General features: G+C 42.1%; 1 protein-coding gene across 1 annotated transcript in view; it reads right to left on the bottom strand.

Moving 5' to 3' along the window:
* Positions 1-16,856, bottom strand: part of SPATA13 (spermatogenesis associated 13) — a 319,123-nt gene extending 302,267 nt beyond the window's left edge. Inside the window, exon 1 of the mRNA XM_074331507.1 lies at positions 16,439-16,856. Within this exon, the coding sequence (XP_074187608.1) occupies positions 16,439-16,450 (12 nt within the window). The 5' untranslated portion in view covers positions 16,451-16,856. The remainder of the gene's footprint in view (positions 1-16,438) is intronic.
* Between the last annotated feature and the right edge of the window lie 459 nt (positions 16,857-17,315).

The raw sequence follows: 17,315 nt of genomic DNA on the forward strand, positions 1-17,315 counted from the left end.
GGAAGCTGTCATTGTGTCAAGTCACCAGAACGTTCCGGAACATTGGGCTTTGTTGATTGCAGGACCTGGTGTCACCCAAACAAGTACAAAACCCTCCCAATAACCCATGTGCCTCATGCTGCTCTGAAGCAGGACAACAAGCAAGTCACACAAGGTCGCACGCCAGTCAGAGCGGAGCTGGACTCACCCCAGCTTGGCTCCCAGACACTGACAGAGGCAGTGGATCGGCCGCCTGGGGCTAAGAGCACGTAGTGGAACCCTAGCTCTGCCCAACCCCAAGACTCCAGACTGGGGGCTCTCAGGGAGGGTGCTGTGCCTCTGCCAGCTGCTGCACATGGCCCAATTACTTGTGAGGGCTAAATGAATCTGTGCAAAATACTGAGCAGAGGGCATGGCTTAACAGTAAACACAATGAATGTCAGCCCTGTGGTCCTCACTGCTCCCTCTTCCTGTTTGGGGTTGCTTTATGTCACCACACTAAAATCTTCATGCTGAGTAAGGACTTAATGCTCTTCAGGTACGATTTTCTTCTCAAAACAAAACCAAAAACATTACCCACCCCCAGTCCAACCTGATCGTCTATAAACAGGGGACATTTTCTGATGACCGTATTCTGTTCTCTTGGTGTTATGGAATGAGAATACGGACCGCGTGAAGGACTTTTCTCCTGGCACGTTGCCTGCGGTCATACAAGCACTGTGCATGACGCTGCAGTTCTAACCCACTGAAATGTGTTCTTTGTCATTTTTACTGTACTGCATACTGATCAGACCCTAAGTCCCGAATCAGGGACCACATATTGCAAACACGAGGTTTCTGGCCCTGACTCAGCCCCAAACCACACTTAGATCTCAAAGAGAGGGCCGTGACTGTATTAAAAAGAAAAGACAGCAGAGGTGCTCGGATGGGCTGCCCTGGAAGCCTGCACTCTAAGACAATTTGTGTTGTAGTGACTCAGAAACCATCCCTTCCTCACCAATCCATCCTGGACCTCAGCCCCAAGCTTTACACCCAGCTGTCCTCAGTGAGCTCCCTGACTGTCTGGTACTCTGCCCAGAATATCTACAGGTGACCTGGTCTCAACCTTGAGCAAGCCTTATCTTCAGTGTTGTTCTCATGAGGCTAGTGGGCCATCAGACAAATCAGATCGCAGCCAACCTAGCCCTCTCTTCTTGCCACACAGGTTTCAGAACTTGCCAGGAAGACATTTGGGGTTTCAACATGTAATGTTATCACAACCTACTCACACATAGCAACACCCCATTCCCAGAAGACACTTTCTTCCAGTTCTCCAGCCATCTCTCAACAGTTATTCATCAACAGATATTTATGAGCAATAAATATGTTAGTTGCTGGGGCAACAGTGGGAAATAAGGGAGCCATGCCTGCTCCTTGGGCCCTTATGGCCGGGTAGGGAGTCGCTGATTGTACAAGGAAACAGGCCATTCTAGTCCAGGGTGATCATGAGATAAAGGTTATCCAGAGGCCTACGTGAAGCCACAGACTCAGTTTGGGGGATGCCAGGCAAGACTTGCTGGAGAGTGAACAGGAGTTATCTAGGCGATGGAGGTGGGGGGAATGGAACATTCCAGAAGAAGAGCAAATTCAAAGTTCCTGAAACAAGAGTGCGCACCCTGAGTTTAAGGAATTGAAAGACCAGTGAGGGAAGAGCAGAATGTAGGGAGAGGGGCGGTAACCAAGGAGATGAGGGACAAGCAGGGCAGGACAGGTGTGCTGGCCTCAGAGGCCACGTTAAGGAGTTTGAATCTTATCCTAAGGGCAATAAGGGACCATGAAAAGGTTTTTTTTGTTTGTTTTTTTGTTGTTTTTTCAAAGATTTTATTGGGGAAGGGGAACAGGACTTTATTGGGGAACAGTGTGCACTTCCAGGGCTTTTCTCCAAGTCAAGTTGTTGTCCTTCCAATCTTAGTTGTGGAGGGTTCTGTTCAGCTTCAAGTTGTTGTTCTTTCAGTCTTAGTTGTGGAGGGCGCAGCTCAGCTCCCGGTCCAGTTGCCGTTGCTAGTTGCAGGGGGCACAGCCCACCATCCCTTGAGGGAGTCGAACCAGCAACCTTGTGGTTGAGAGGACACGCTCCAACCAACTGAGCCATCCGGGAGCTCAGCGGCAGCTCAGCTCAAGGTGCCGTGTTCAATCTTAGTTGCAGAGGGCAGAGCCCACCATCCCTTGCGGGACTCGAGGAATTGAACTGGCAACCTTGTGGTTGAGAGCCCACTGACCCATGTGGGAATCGAACCGGCAGCCTTCGGAGTTAGGAGCACGGAGCTCTAACCACCTGAGCCACTGGGCAGGCCCCATGAAAAGGTTTTAAACAGAGATGTGACAATCCAATTTGCATTTCATAAACTTTACTCTTAGCTGCTCATGAAAGAATTACTACATGGGGACAAGTCTGGAGCAAAGGTTCCATTGGAGGCCACTGCAGTCACCCAGAAGAGGGGCTGGATGAGGCACTGATGATGGGGGCACAGGGTGGTGGACACATTGGAGGGACGTTCAGGAGATCAAATTGGTTGGTGGCATGCTGGATGCAGAAGAGAGTGGGGAGATGTCTCAAAAAATCCAGATAGGAAATATAGCAACTGAGGCATTGCTCTGTGGGCCAAAGGAATGAGTTCAGAATGGGGCGTGTTAAATGTGAGGTATCCAGTATGTACTCAGATGGGCCCAGCAAAGGTATTTAACAATATGCTATTTTTTGGTTATTTTTTTCAGTATGTACCAAGTTACTTACTATCTCAAGTTTATAGCTCCACCTTTTGAAAGATGAGTAAATCCTACACAAAACACATTATGAGAATAGAAATTTTTATAATGTTCTCACAAAGACAGTCTTTCTTCTGAATATAACCACTTTAATAAAGCCTCCTACAGCATCAGTCAGTCTGTCCCCCTTAATAAAATTTATTGTCACTGAGCCAGTATTTGGTTAATGGGGTTGAAAAGCAGGTTTCACTCTTCTTAGAGAAAGCTCCAGTTTCACAGCAGAACTCCAAAAGTCTCTCACAGGCTGCATTAAGGATGCCAAACAAAAACAGATTTTTCAACAACAGTCAATATAAAGAAGAGGGAGGAAAAAACTCAATAGCCCAATTGAGACATGAACAAAGGAAATGAAGATAGTCCCAGTTAAAAAAAAAAAAAAATACAATGGCCCTGAAACACTCAAAGTTCACTCAAGATAAGGGAAATGTAAATTGCAACTATACTGAGACACCATTTTCCACCACCAGACGAACAAAGATGAAGGAGTTTGGTAACACACTGTGTTGGTGAGGAGGTGGGGAAACAGTTTCTAAATGGGGTGTGAGTGGGTACAATTTCCATGGAGGGCAACTCAGCAATAGCCCCAAATTTAATATTCCCATAATGTTTTTTTAAAGCAAATTCATTCCAAGAAATTTGTTTAACAGATTATACTTATATATGTGTGAAATGGTTTTAGTTTACAACTATTCACTGAAGCATGGAAAGAATCTAAACATTTATCAGTAGAGAACTGGTTTATGTAATATGTTATAACCACACAACAGAATACCATGCAGTCACTAAAAAGAATGAAAAAAGGTAGAAACCACCCGAATGTCCATTGATGGATGAATGGATAAACAAAATGTGGTATATACATACAATGGAATATTATTCTGCCCTTAAAAAACATGAAATTCTGACACATGCTACAGTATGGATGAACCTGAGGACATTATGCTAAGTGAAATAAGCCTGACACAAAAAGGCAAATAGTGCATGACTATATGAGGTATCTAGAGCATTCATATTCATAGAGATAGAAAGTAGACTGGTAGTTGCCAGGGGCTGGGGGGAAGGGTAATGGTGAGTTTTTGTTTAATGGGGACAGCATTTCAGTTTGGGATGATGAAAAAGTTCTGGAGACAGATGGTGGCAATGGTTACACAACAATGTGAATGTACTTAATGCCACTCAACTGTACACTTAAAAATGGTAAATTTCATGTAACATATATTTTACCACAATAAAAAAAAAGAATGAAGAACTGCTTTATATACTGATATGGAATAATCTTCAAAATATATCATTAAGTGAAAATTTCCAGGATACAATGTATACTATATTATCTCTTGTGTAAAAAATAGAGAGGAATAGAAGAAAACATATTTACTTATATAGGCACAAAGTTTCTTGAAAGCATATGGAAGAACCTAGTAATACTGGTGCCTCCCAGTGGGGAGCTGGCTGACCTGGTACTGCTAGTGAATTAAAAGGCAGGAGAAGAGAGGAGGAAACTTTTCAGCAAATGATGTTTTATACCTTCTAATTTTATAGTAGAAGAGTTAGCAGTCGACCCCCCACGCCAGGCTCCCCAGTCCAGGGTTCCAGTGCTGGGGAGAGAAGTCCCCACAACTGGTGGCTGTGAAAACCAGCGGGGATAGTAGCTGAGTGAGGCAGAGGGTGGCTGGAGTCCCAGGTGTTCCTCTTACAGGTACTGTGCATAGACTTACTTGTTGATGGACTCATTTGCCCTGAGCTCCAGCACTGAGGCAACAGCTCGTAAGGCACCAGAGACATATGGGGAGGAACTGAACTCTCTGGCTTCAGGATGAGGGCTGCAAGGGCAGATTTCTCCCAGACAGAAGTGCTGGCAGAAGGCATTGTTCCTGCGTTGAGCCCTCCTCCCTCACCCAGGCTGCAAATGCAGGTGGCTGTCATACCTTAATCTCTATCAAACTGGCTAACACTGTTTGCCCCGCCCTGGTGATTCCATGAGACTGCACCCCACCCAACTTTCAGACACACTCAAGCCACTTCCAGTGGCTTTTTCATACAAATGACCTATGTTGGCTCATCCTGTGAACTCTCCTAAAACTCTCTCAACGGTTCACAAAACTCAAACAAGCAGCATCTGTCCTCAGCATGTCCCATATATCTCGCTGAGAAACCCCAACCCCAGCACTAGCAGCAGCTGGTCTTGGTTCATGGCTTGGCCTCTCCCAGGCATCTCCAAGCCTAGCGTGGGTGGCTGCCATCTGCAGACTGCTTGTGGCTCATGCCAGGTGCCCCTTGGCAGGGCACAGGCTGCAGCTGAACTTGGCCTGTGGCAGGGCCACTCCCAGGAGACTGACCCCAGGGCTAGCATGCCTGGTGGCTGGCTTTGGACCCAGCCAGAGCACCACATGGATGCCTCCACAGGTGACACACCTAAAGAGCAGACCTGGCAGAGACCAGAGCCTGCTAACATAAATCCTGCTCTGCAGGGTCAGTGCCTGCACAACAGCTCCTCTACTGTAGGCACAGCCACTCCTCACAACCAATCAGCCCGAGGGTCAATCCCTCCCACTGATGTGTAAACAGCAACCAAGGCTCAACTACAATAGGAGGGCACACACAACCCACACACGGGACACACCTGGAGCACCCAGCTCAGGTGACAAGGAAGACTGTGCCACTGGGTCCCAAAGGACACCTACTACATAAGTCCACTAAGACTGGGAGGCATAGCAGCTCTACGTAATACATAGAAACAAACACAGGGAGGCAGCCAAAATGGGGAGACAAAGAAACATGTCCTAAATGAAAAAACAGAACAAAGCGACAGAAAAAGAACTAAATAAAATGGAGACAAGCAATCTACCAGATGCAGAGTTCAAAACACTGGTTATAAGGATGCTCAATGATCTCAGGGAAAACTTCAACAAAGAGATAGGAAACATAAAAATGGAGATAGAAACCATAAAAAAGAACCAGTCATAAATGAAGAATACAATAACTGAAATGAAGAATACATTAGAGGGAATCAACAGTAGATTAGATGAAGCAGAGGATCAAATCAGTGCTTTAGAAGACAAGGTAGCAGAAAACACCCAATCAGAACAGCAAAAAGAAAAAAGAATTCATAAAAATGAAGACAACGTCGAGTGCACTAACATTCACATCATTGGTGTACCAGAAAAAGAACAGAGAGCAAGGAATTGAAAACCTATTTGAAGAAATAATGACAGAAAACTTCCTAACCTGGCAAAGAAAATAGACCTACCGGGTTTCCCCAAAAATAAGACCTAGCTGGACAATCAGGTCTAATGCATCTTTTGGAGCAAAAATTAATATAAAACCTGGTATTATATGTTATGATACGATATGATATGGTATGATATGATATGATATATGATATGACATGACATGATATGATATAAGACCCAGTCTTATATTGTAGTAAAATAAGACCGGGTCTTATATTAATTTTTGCTCCGAAAGATGCATTAGAGCTGATTCTCTGGCTAGGTCTTATTTTCGGAGAAAGACAGTAGAAGCCCGGGAAGCACAGAGTCCCAAATAAGATGACCTCAAAGACGCCCACACCAAGACACATCATAATTAAAATGCCAAAGATTAAAGACAGAGAGAATCTTAAAAGCAGCAAGGAAAAAGCAGTTAGTTATCCACAAGGGAGCTCCCATGACTATTAGCTGATTTCTCAACAGAAACTTTGCAGGCCCGAATAGATTAGCACAAAATAGTCAACATGATGAAAAGCAAGGACCTGCAACCAAGATTACTCTATCCAGCAAAGCTATCATTTAGAATCAAAGGACAGATAAAGAGATTCCCAGACAAGAAAAAGCTAAAGGAGTTCATCAGCATCAAACCAGGATTACAGGGAATTTTAGAGGGACTTCTTTAAGGTGAAAAAAAAAAAAAGATAAAAAATATGAGTAAAATGACAATAACTATATATCTATCCATAATTACTCTCAATGTAAATGGATTAAATGCTCTAGTCAAAAGATAGGGTGGCTGAATGGATAAAAAAACAAAACCCTTACATATGCTGCCTACAAGAGACTCACTTTAGATCAAAAGATACACACAGACTGAAAGTAAAGGGATGGAAAAAGTTATTTCATGAAAACGGCAACAAACAAACAAAAAACCTGGGGTAGTAATACTTATACCAGACAAAATAGACTTTAAGACAAAGGGTATAACAAGAGACAAAGAAGAACCCAGTAATTCCACTTCTGGGTATTTATCCAAAGAAACCCAAAACACTACTTCTATGGGATGTATGCATCCATATGTTAATTACTGCATTATTTACAATAGCCAAGATGTGGAGGCAGCCTGGGTATCTGTCAATGGATGAGTGGATAAAGAAGAGGTGGTACATATATACAATGGAATATTACTCAGCCGTAAAAAAGAATGAAATCTTGCCATCCGCAACAATATGGATGGACCTAGACGGTACTGAGCTGAGTGGAGAGAGTCAGACAGAGAAAAACAAATGCCATATGATCTCACTTATATGTGGAATCTAAAGAACAAAATAAACAAATAAAACAGAAATAAGCTCATAGATACAGAGAACATTTTGATGGTTGCCAGGTGGGAAGGGCGTTGGGAGGTGGGTGAAAAAGGTGAAGGGATTAAGAAGTACAAATTGGTAGTTACAAAATAGTCATGGGGATATAAATTATAGCATAGGGAATATAGTCAATAATCTTGTAATAACTATGTATGGTGTCAGGTGGGTTCTAGATTTATTGGGGTGATCACTTCATAAGTTATATAAATATCTAATCACTATGCTGTACACATGAAACTAACATAATATTGTATGTCAACTATAATTCAAAATAAAACAATTAAAAAAATAATAAATAAAATAATAAAAAAATAAATACCATCTTTCCCTTTATGAAAATTCATGTTTTAAATAATAATTTTTTTAAATATTGATTTTTAGTAAACTAATGGCATAAGTTTTTTGTTTAATTAGTGAATGATGTTATCATAAACACTAATTTTTTCATATAAAACCACTTGAATAAAAATATTAATGAAGGATGTTGTTTTCTACCATGTGTTTAATTCACACATGAACTTGAGCCCAACTACTTGGCCAATCTTTCTCACCCCTTCATAATCTGTCTTTATAAATCAGATCCCAATGAAAACTCCAGAAGCACCTTTTCCAAACAAATACTCAAGGATGAACTATTTGAGAGTGAAGGTCTCTGCCCTCCTTCCACTCCAGGCAGCTCCTGTCTTACTGGTGCCCAGTGAACCCGCAGGCTGGTGCCTTCCTTTCAGCTGCCACAGACTTCTGCTTTTTTCTTCCCTTTACTAAGCCCATTAAGTCATGGCCAAAACAAAGTGAGTGTGATTACATTTTGGCAGGTACTAGACTCATCAAATCTTGATAATATCATCTCCTATTGCCTTTAGAAAAGGCTATTGACTCCTAAACTTCTGAATAGAGCACTACTAAAAAAAAAAAAAAAAAATAGTTTTTACAAAAAATTCTATCACTGGTCAATATTCTTTGAAAATCCTTTCACTTTTCTCATTTTTAACAGGAAAAACGAGTTTTAGGTTATTTTTTAAAGGAATTTGCCCTTTTTCTCTTTTTCTTAAAACAGGTTCTCACTGCTGTTGGCATTTAAACTTTTCTGGCTTACTATCCTCAATATCTTAATGTATTGCTTAGAGTGTGTCTTTAAAGATTGGCCAATTTGAAATTAAAAATTTTGTGTCTACTATTTATTGAAGGGGGGCTGTTTATACTTTGGATCATCAAGATATCAATCTTTCCAAATCCAGGGCTTTTACCTCCTAATTGGTCAACATCTAATTGCATAACCAATAATGGCCAAATCATGTCTTTTAGGGAGATTAATGCCCTCTAAAAGGAGGCTGACTTCCTGAGTTGGCTGAATGCAAACACCATCAGAAAAATGATCTGTCTGGGCAGATTCCCAGACCTAACAGTGATGAACATAATAATTAACTTTTAAAGAGCTTAAACTTTTCTCCAGAGAATATATTCCTACAATTAGGGGAACTGTTGATTTTCCCATTATTCCAGCTATCTTTCATCTCACTAAAAATGTGGGCATCTTATAAGTAGCGTGGTTCCCTGTTTTCACGTACATATTTTAAGAGCTAGACAGGAAATTTTTTTCTAAAACACTGCATTTATTACCTAAATAGAAACACGACCATTATCATGACCATGATAAATAAGATCCCACGATTATAAATTCTATAAACTAACAGATCTACTTTCATTATGCAGGTTCAGGGTAGATTTCATTTAGTTCAATCCCTCAGTTAATTTAAAATATAAATCCAAAGTGCCAAAATTCAAAACATTCCAAGATTTCATATGTAGTATAAAATGACAGATAATTGTGCTTCACTTTGTATATGTTGTCACTCATGATACAAGATCGATCCCTCTATGTTTCCAATCAAAGGGATATACAGGCATTTGGGTTGAGGATTCTACTTGAGATATAATAACAACAAAAACAGGCTCAAGAGACCAGGACATTTTTACGGCAATATGACTGCTATGTGGACTGATGCCATCTCAAGGTGGAGATCTCACAGCCAAGACAGTAAAGCCAGGATGTGAAGACCATTATATTTTCACAAAGGCATGAGCCAAAAGAATAAATTAAGTAAACCCGAGAGAGTCTCACCTCTAAAATTTCTGCTGGCGACTTTCCTAACCTTGTGTCTGGAAACAGGGAGGTAGCATTTTCATTGCCATTACAGTTTCACAGGGACAGTAGGAGACTCATGGATAGAAGGCAAAGGGATTGAAATCTGACAAGCACTTGAGATTCCTAGAGAAGACACATTCCATTTTAGGCTGCCTTTTAGAAAGGGCAGAATTCCAGCACACTAAGGAACCTTGCCCCTCCTGCAGATAACAAAATGTAACATCTGGGAATTTAGCTTGCCAAACATTTGTTAATTTTTGTTAGAGACAAGACTTGCACCCAGGTCTCCCAACCTCCTCTACGTTCTTTGCTCTATGCCTTGGCCATGCAAATAAAAGTCTCAGTTATAAATTCTCAGGCATCTTCCTGTCACAAAGGCTTTGTGCAACAAAAATACATTTCACTTGGAATTTGGTATATGTTTTCCTTAGAAATAGGGCATACAATAAATATGTGCCTGGGCCAGGACCAAATAACTAATGTGTGCACATGAATAAATAGTATGCTAAAAAAGAAAGGAAGGGAAGGGAAGGGAAGGGAAGGGAAGGGAAGGGAAGGGAAGGGAAGGGAAGGGACAAGAAGAGAAGAGAAGAGAAGAGAAGAGAAGAGAAGAGAAGAGAAGAGAAGAGAAGAGAAGAGAAGAGAAGAGAAGAGAAGAGAAGAGAAGAGAAGACAAGAGAAGACAAGAGAAGACAAGAGAAGACAAGAGAAGACAAGAGAAGAAAAGAAAAGAAAAGAAAAGACAAGAGAAGACAAGAGAAGAGAAAAGAAAAGAAAGAAATCTACACCAACAACCGAATTTCTTCTTCCAACTCGAAATGCCAGGAGCAATCTCGTCTCCCTGCTGGGGACCCCTCCAGCTCCAAATCACTACTGATCTTTGTGACAGGAGGAGCTTGGCTCCAGGGGGTGAGGAGTGGGGAGCCCCTGGCTTTTGAAGGTAGAATCCCCAGGGGCACTTCTGTATCCCAAGCTGACTTCCTAGTCATCCTATTTACTTTCTTCCATCACAGTCAGGACCACTTCCTGTTGCCCTACCTTCTATCACCATCTAGGATTTGGGACCAGTGTTTTTCTCCTCTCTGCCCTGCTGTTGCCCTCAAAACTGTGCTATATTCTTATGCGGCCTGCATATCCTTCTCCCCTTAAAATAAACAGTTGGGCAGCATTTTTATGGCTTTCCACGGATCTATGACTACCACCCATGATGAGGAAGAGGGAAGAAATGACTCGCTCTTCTGTTCCTCCAGCCCAGCCCCTTCTCTTCTTTTCTTCAAACCCTGATGGAGTTCCTCCAGGAGTATAAAGGCTTAAAACTCTATGGCCAGATGCACCCTGGTTTAAACACATTCAGAGACAGAGTTTCTTGAGCACCTTCACTGGATTGAAGTAAGACTCTGAAAAGGAGAGAAGGGCCCGGGTTCAGGGGGCTGGAGTGATGAGAACTTGAAGGAGATAAGCATCTGGGAAGGAAGATGTAGTTCTCTGGCCACTGACCCATCTCAAGCAGTTGTTCCTGGTGGTTTGTGGTGCCAGAACCTTTAATTGTGCTTCCGTATCTTCATGTCTGCTTGCCCTGAACTAGAGTATCAGCTACATGGTATATCTTCTCACGCCCTGTCAGTACTGAGTAGATAGCCAGTGACTGGTAAGTACCTGATGACTGCCTGGGAACTTACAAGCCACTTCAACGTCATGATCTTTTCAGTAGCATAGGGAAATTCAGGGTTTTTCACTGTGCCAAAACCAGAGCAAGTTATAAACAGCCATGAACAGTTTTTCCTCATTCCTTATACATTTGTATTCGGTTCTTTTCTCCTAATTTGAGGAGAGTGCTTCCGAGGCAACCTTTTAATTAAAAGGTGTTATAGAAGCTGCAGCTGAACAGAATAACCCACCTCCCGGACCTGTGCCAGCCAATTTGCACAACTGACCAGTTAGACAAATGTCTGGCTCAGCTCAGAGGGAGAAATGTAAGTTCTGCCCTTCAGGGACTTGCTCTGACTTTCAAAGCTGGCTTTTCAAATTCCAGGTGCTGGCATCAATCCTTTCACTAATTAAGTATGCATTGCTCTCAGAAATAGGCATTCTTTTTTGGCTAGGAGGACAATAGCTATTCCACACAACAACCTGTTTCTGAAACCACTCGTCGTGGAAAGCCGCTGGATCACATCCAAAGGGTACATTTCGAAAGCTTTTGGTATTCCTTGAAAAAGCTCCACCAAGTATATTGGGTGCACATTCTTCAGCACAGATATTTCAGAATATAGTCCCGGGCCTCACACTTACAAGTAAGTAGGATGGTCCTCAAGGGGAAACCCTGCAAAGTGCAATGAGGACATGATTAACCCTTCACAATTCAGGTTGGGGAGGGGCAGCTACTGTAGGACTCTCATAAAATCAGATTCCGAAAACAATGGAAAGAGTTTTGATTCAACTTACCAAAAAGGGCCAAGAAATGACCTATTGAAACCCTTTCAAGATATTACATGAAGAAAAGTGGACAACTATGCTCCACCTTTTCTGAAGGCAGACTATGAAGGAAGTCAAGGAGACAGACAACAATACTTTGAGATTCTGATGATTGGTTAATACTAAGACTTTTGCTGCAGAAGACTCTGGAAACTTCTTTGGCCATCTTGAAACATACTGTGGATGCCACCCTTTACAAAGCAGATCCTGTTATAGTCCAGCCAACGGCAAGGCCACAGCTACAAGACTTGCGGGCTGCCTCTTACCCCTATTATCCTATGATCACAGTATTTTAATAATTCGAATTTTTACAACACATTCCAATTATAACCTTATTAGTTGTTCAATGCCTCAGGGAAAACCTTCAAATTCTTCTGGCTACCTTTCACAGTCTGAAACTCTCTGCTGAACATATCTTGTTAGAATAAGCAAGAAAAATGCCATCCAGATAGCAGGTTGCCCGAGCTTATCTTTCCCACTCTGAGGGTTGTAAAATCTATGCTTCACTATCCTTTCAGTGTTGTGATTTCATTTTTGTTGGATTTATCGTGCTACACAGGCAGTGCATATAACTGAAATCACTCTGCAGTTCAGAAAAGGCAGAGGGACCAGTCATAGCTACTGGAAGGGGGAGGTCATTATCAGCTTCGTCAGAACTTGAGAAGGTTTGAAGCTGGCCCTGCACTGGTAAAAGTAAAAATAAAGTACGAAGCAAGCTAAATATCAAAGAATTCAGTTCCAAACCTCTCTTTTTTCTTTATACATCCATGGGAGTATACTGATGTAAAAAATTACAACTCACTCAAACATTTATTTGTGCTAGGAGAGAACACTAATGGAAACAATAAAGCAATTGAAATAGGTCTTATCTTCAGAGTCACAGGCCAAGTTCCTTTTCCTTATTCTCTGTTATGGGCTGAATTGAGTTCCCCTCAAATTCACATGTTGCAGTCCTAATGTCAGGACCTCAGGATGTGACTATATTTAGAGATAGAGGAGTTCTTTAAAGAGGCAATTAGGTAAAATGAGGTCATATGAGTGGGCCCTAATCCTATATGACATGTGTCATAAGAAGAAAAGATTAGGACACAAACACACACAGAGGGAGGACCATGTGAGGACATGGCAAAAAGGTCAACATCTGCAAACCAAGAGAGGTCTCAGAACAAACCCATCCTTCTGACACCTTGACCTTGAACTTCCAGGCTTCAAAACTGTGAGACAATAAATGTCTGTTGTTTGGTCAGCCAGTGTGTGGCACTTGGTTACAGTAGCCCTAGCAGACTAATACACCACACCTTCTGGCTCTCCTCACTTCCAATTTTGAACACTGCTTCCTTCTTTTATCAACTTCAAGTCACTGTTTTTCCTAACTCACTTTCTTTTGCTCTACTGAGCCCCTCTCCATCTCTTCCTTTCTTCCACCTGCCTCTTTGTTTGCTTGTCTTTTAAAAGAGTTTGCCTCACCTTCTTAGCACACATTGGTGGAGCCTTGGGAAGGAGAGAGGGAGAGAAGGCATCCTGTACCCAGCATCTTCAGGTCTGTTGAGAGGCCCCGTTCTCCAAAGCCCGCAGGTGCATTTGGTTTGCAAGGGTACAATGTAAAAGCATTCGTCAGATGTGCCTCTCCCTTTCTGGGTGACTGACCAAGTCACTCAATTTCCCTGAGTTTCCATTTTCTCATATATTAAAAAAATAGTGATGTGAATTCTTGCATGGTTATTGTGAGGTTCAATTAATACATTGGAAAATACTTTATATACTAATCATCATAGCTCAGTTTTCCTATCTGTAAAAGAGGTATTACCTAGAATTTTATAGTGTGAGAAAAATAGTCGGCAAATAATTAAAACTTATGTGACTCTGGATATTATATAGTTTAAATGATATTTCTATTCTATATTTCATTGGCCTAATAAAGTTTATTTTTGTTTCTCCTGCTCGTTAATATTTATGAAGAGTGTTGTACTTGGTATTAAGGCATGGATTCTAAAGACAAAAGACCTGGTTCTAAGGCGGCTGGATCGCTCAGTTGGTTAGAGCGGGAGCTCTCAACAACAAGGTTGCCGGTTCAATTCCCACATGGGATGGTGGGCTGCGCCCCCTGCAACTAAGATTGAAAACGGCAACTGGACTTGGAGCTGAGCTGCGCCCTCCACATCTGGATTGAAGGACAACAACTTGACTTGGAGCTGATGAGCTTTGGAAACATACACTGTTCCCCAATGAAAAAAAAATTTTTTAATTAAAAAAAAAAAAAGACCTGGTTCTTGCCTTCATGGATCCTGCAATCTACTTGGGAAGATAAAATTTTAACAGTAAAAACACTTATCAGTTCAACGTTGTTTTCAGGGCTGCGATAGGGTATATGTAGCCAAATCTCACTGCAGGTCAAGCCAGGGACATACCTAAACTTTCTAGGACAACTTTCCACATAGCAATTCCCAACTATGCCGTCCTACAGTCACTGCCAGCAGAAGGTAACAAATCTGATTTAAAAGATTTAAAATCAAGAAAGGTAATAAAAACTTGAATGCTAACTTAAGTAGTTTATTTTGCTTTAATAGACAAGTCTAATATTCTTAAAATTTGATTTTGAATAATCAAATTTTTATTTACTCATTAACTCCTTAGAAACCTCTGAAAAACTTTAATTGACACTGTTGCTACGTTCTGGTAGGACAAATACATATTCTTCAGAAATTCAATTGATATCTGACTTTAGAAATATCTGAACCAAAAAGAAACCCACATGATGTTATTTTAGAAATTCACATTCACTATTAAGAATGATCAAAACATGGTAGTTTGGTGAGTAGAGACAGAGAGATAAAAGGGGTTAATGCTTCAGAGGCAGCATGTCAAAGCAGTCACATTTGGATTTAGACCCTGACTTTACCATTTACTAACTGTAAGACCTGGGGCAAACTACTGTACTTTTCTGAATGTCATTTTCCTCATATTTTAAATAGGTACCATAATGCCTGCCTTGAAAGGACAAAAGCAATGACACAGATGGAGTGCAAAGCTCATCTGTGATTAGTGCCTCTTTTGGCCAGGAGCAAGGTAAGTCCTGGGTGGGATTTCTAATAAGAATGTCATAGCGGATATGATTACTCTCCACCTTTTCCTCCCTCTAAACTGTGAATTTCTCTATTTCAACTTTGTCCCTCTGCCTACTTATCCCTTTTCTTGAACCAAGTCTGGCACTCTACACATCATGTAGTAAAGCCTCAGTAAATGTTTGATGAATGAATACACGAATAAATAAATAACACATGGATAATTTTTAAATGGAAGAATAGGAAGAAATAAACTAGTGTATGGAATACACCTTAAGAACTGGTAACAGATCAATGGCTTTGGCAAACACAATTAAAATCTGGAGAAACAAATTAAAACCACCAAAAGATATCTTTAACTATAGTAGGATAGAATGAAAAAGGGAAAAAAAAATACTACTCTAGCTGCCAATCACTGCTGTGGGAAAGATAATTCAAATTCCTTGCCAAACATTTTTTTTTCCTGCAGTGTATGGCTAAAACAACAGTTGAGATAATAAGACAAAATTATTTGGCACATTTACATGTAAGAAAATACCCCATGAAATAAAATGGAAGTTGATTCTCTCCTGTACTTTGTGAAAGCTGTGTTTTTCTAAAACATTTTAAGATGCACCTGTCTGGGTTCTTAATACCGTGCCTGCTACCTGCTCTATGTGCTTTTCTTTTCCAAAGATTTTAGTTAATGTCGGAAAGGCTGAGGGCCAATTTGTTTTCATGGATCTAAACACGGTACTGTGTTTTACTTTTTAAATTATAATAATTAAGAAATGCCCATCAGAAGATGCTACATTGAAAACGAGGAAAACTGAATACTTTTTAAATTATATTATTACTTTAGAAAGAAGTATCTTCTAACTTTTTCATGTCTTTTCAAAAGCAGAGTATTATGGGATTAAGTAGGTGGTAGCCTAGAAGCCTGGTTCCCTAACCAAAGGACAAGTGGCTGCCAATAAACCTGAGTTAACGATGCAGTGAGACAACTGTCAAAAGAAATATCAGACTTGTTGCCCCATCCTCGGAGGAAGCGCCCCAAGATTCGGCGTCCCTTCCCCCGCACCCTTCCGTCGCCCGGCAACCGGGGCACGCCACGGCCGCTACGCCCCCGCTGCCATAGCAACGCCGCCGCGCCGGCGCGCCAGCATTGTGCTCGCGCCGCGCGGGCGCAGCTGTGCGCGCTCGCTCCCTGCACCTGCTGGGCCGCGGCAACTTTTCAAACGTCCGCCTCCTCGACGGCTCTGCGGGGTCTCTTACCCACAGCCACTGATCGTCGCTTTCTCTCAGCATTGTTTCAGAAAAAAATGTTTCACGGCCACAGGATTTCAGCCACCTGCTGCTTGGTGGTCCCTTCTCCAAAAGTGAGGCGGGGGTGACAACCGGCAAAGAAAAAGCACTTACCTTTCCCAGCATTCCTCCGCGTTAGCAAGGGGCGCTTTGAAGGCTCTAACCATCCCGCGCCGAGCTCAAAGCGGGAAGAAAGTCACGGAGAAACTTCGTCCTGGGCGAGAGCCGCCCCGAGGGCCCCTGCGCTCTCCTCATTTGCACCACAAAGGGCGGGGACCTTCCGACCACTAGCTTCCAAGACGGTTAATCCGTCCGACTGCTACCTTCTTGGCCACAGTTCAGATTGGCTCTGAAGGACTGTTCAGAAGCCCCATTTCCCTGGCGATGAACAACCTCACCCGCGCATCCTCAGCGGCGAGTTAGGCTTCCAAGACCCGAGCGGCGCTATTGTTTGTTGGTCTTGGGAGGACGCGATGGAGGGTGGGCCGCCAAGAGCCCGCTTCAGGCCGGCTCAGGTTGAATTTCTTGCTGAATTTTCTCGCGGGCTTCCTCTCCGCCCCTTGCTGTTGCATATTCATGAGAAGGTGGAGTCGCTGTCCATCTCTATTGAATCCCTGGGGTTGAAGATGAAATAAGTGGGAACGGTTGGATTTAGAAGGAAACAGTTAAGAGGAGAATAGAGTGAGGAAATAAGTGATAACATGCATAACTAAGCAAACATAGGATTCCTATTTCACAATTTCTTCCCCCAGGTTCAGGAGGCAAGGGGGCGCGCGTGCGCGCTCCTCCGCCCACCACACACACACCCTTTCTCAATGCCTGAATTAAGCAAAGGAAATTTCAAGGAGGTCCTGACTAAATCCCTTGGTCCTAATTATAGTGTTAGACTAATTGGGAGATTTTTTTTTTTTTTTTTTGCCAAGAATTTTTAACGTTGATTTGGGTTATGTGTTCTTCATACCAAGGACAGCAATTAAACATTTACATAGGC

The sequence above is a fragment of the Rhinolophus sinicus genome, linkage group LG04 (genome assembly GCF_036562045.2).
Source record: "Rhinolophus sinicus isolate RSC01 linkage group LG04, ASM3656204v1, whole genome shotgun sequence".
Taxonomy (NCBI): domain Eukaryota; kingdom Metazoa; phylum Chordata; class Mammalia; order Chiroptera; family Rhinolophidae; genus Rhinolophus; species Rhinolophus sinicus.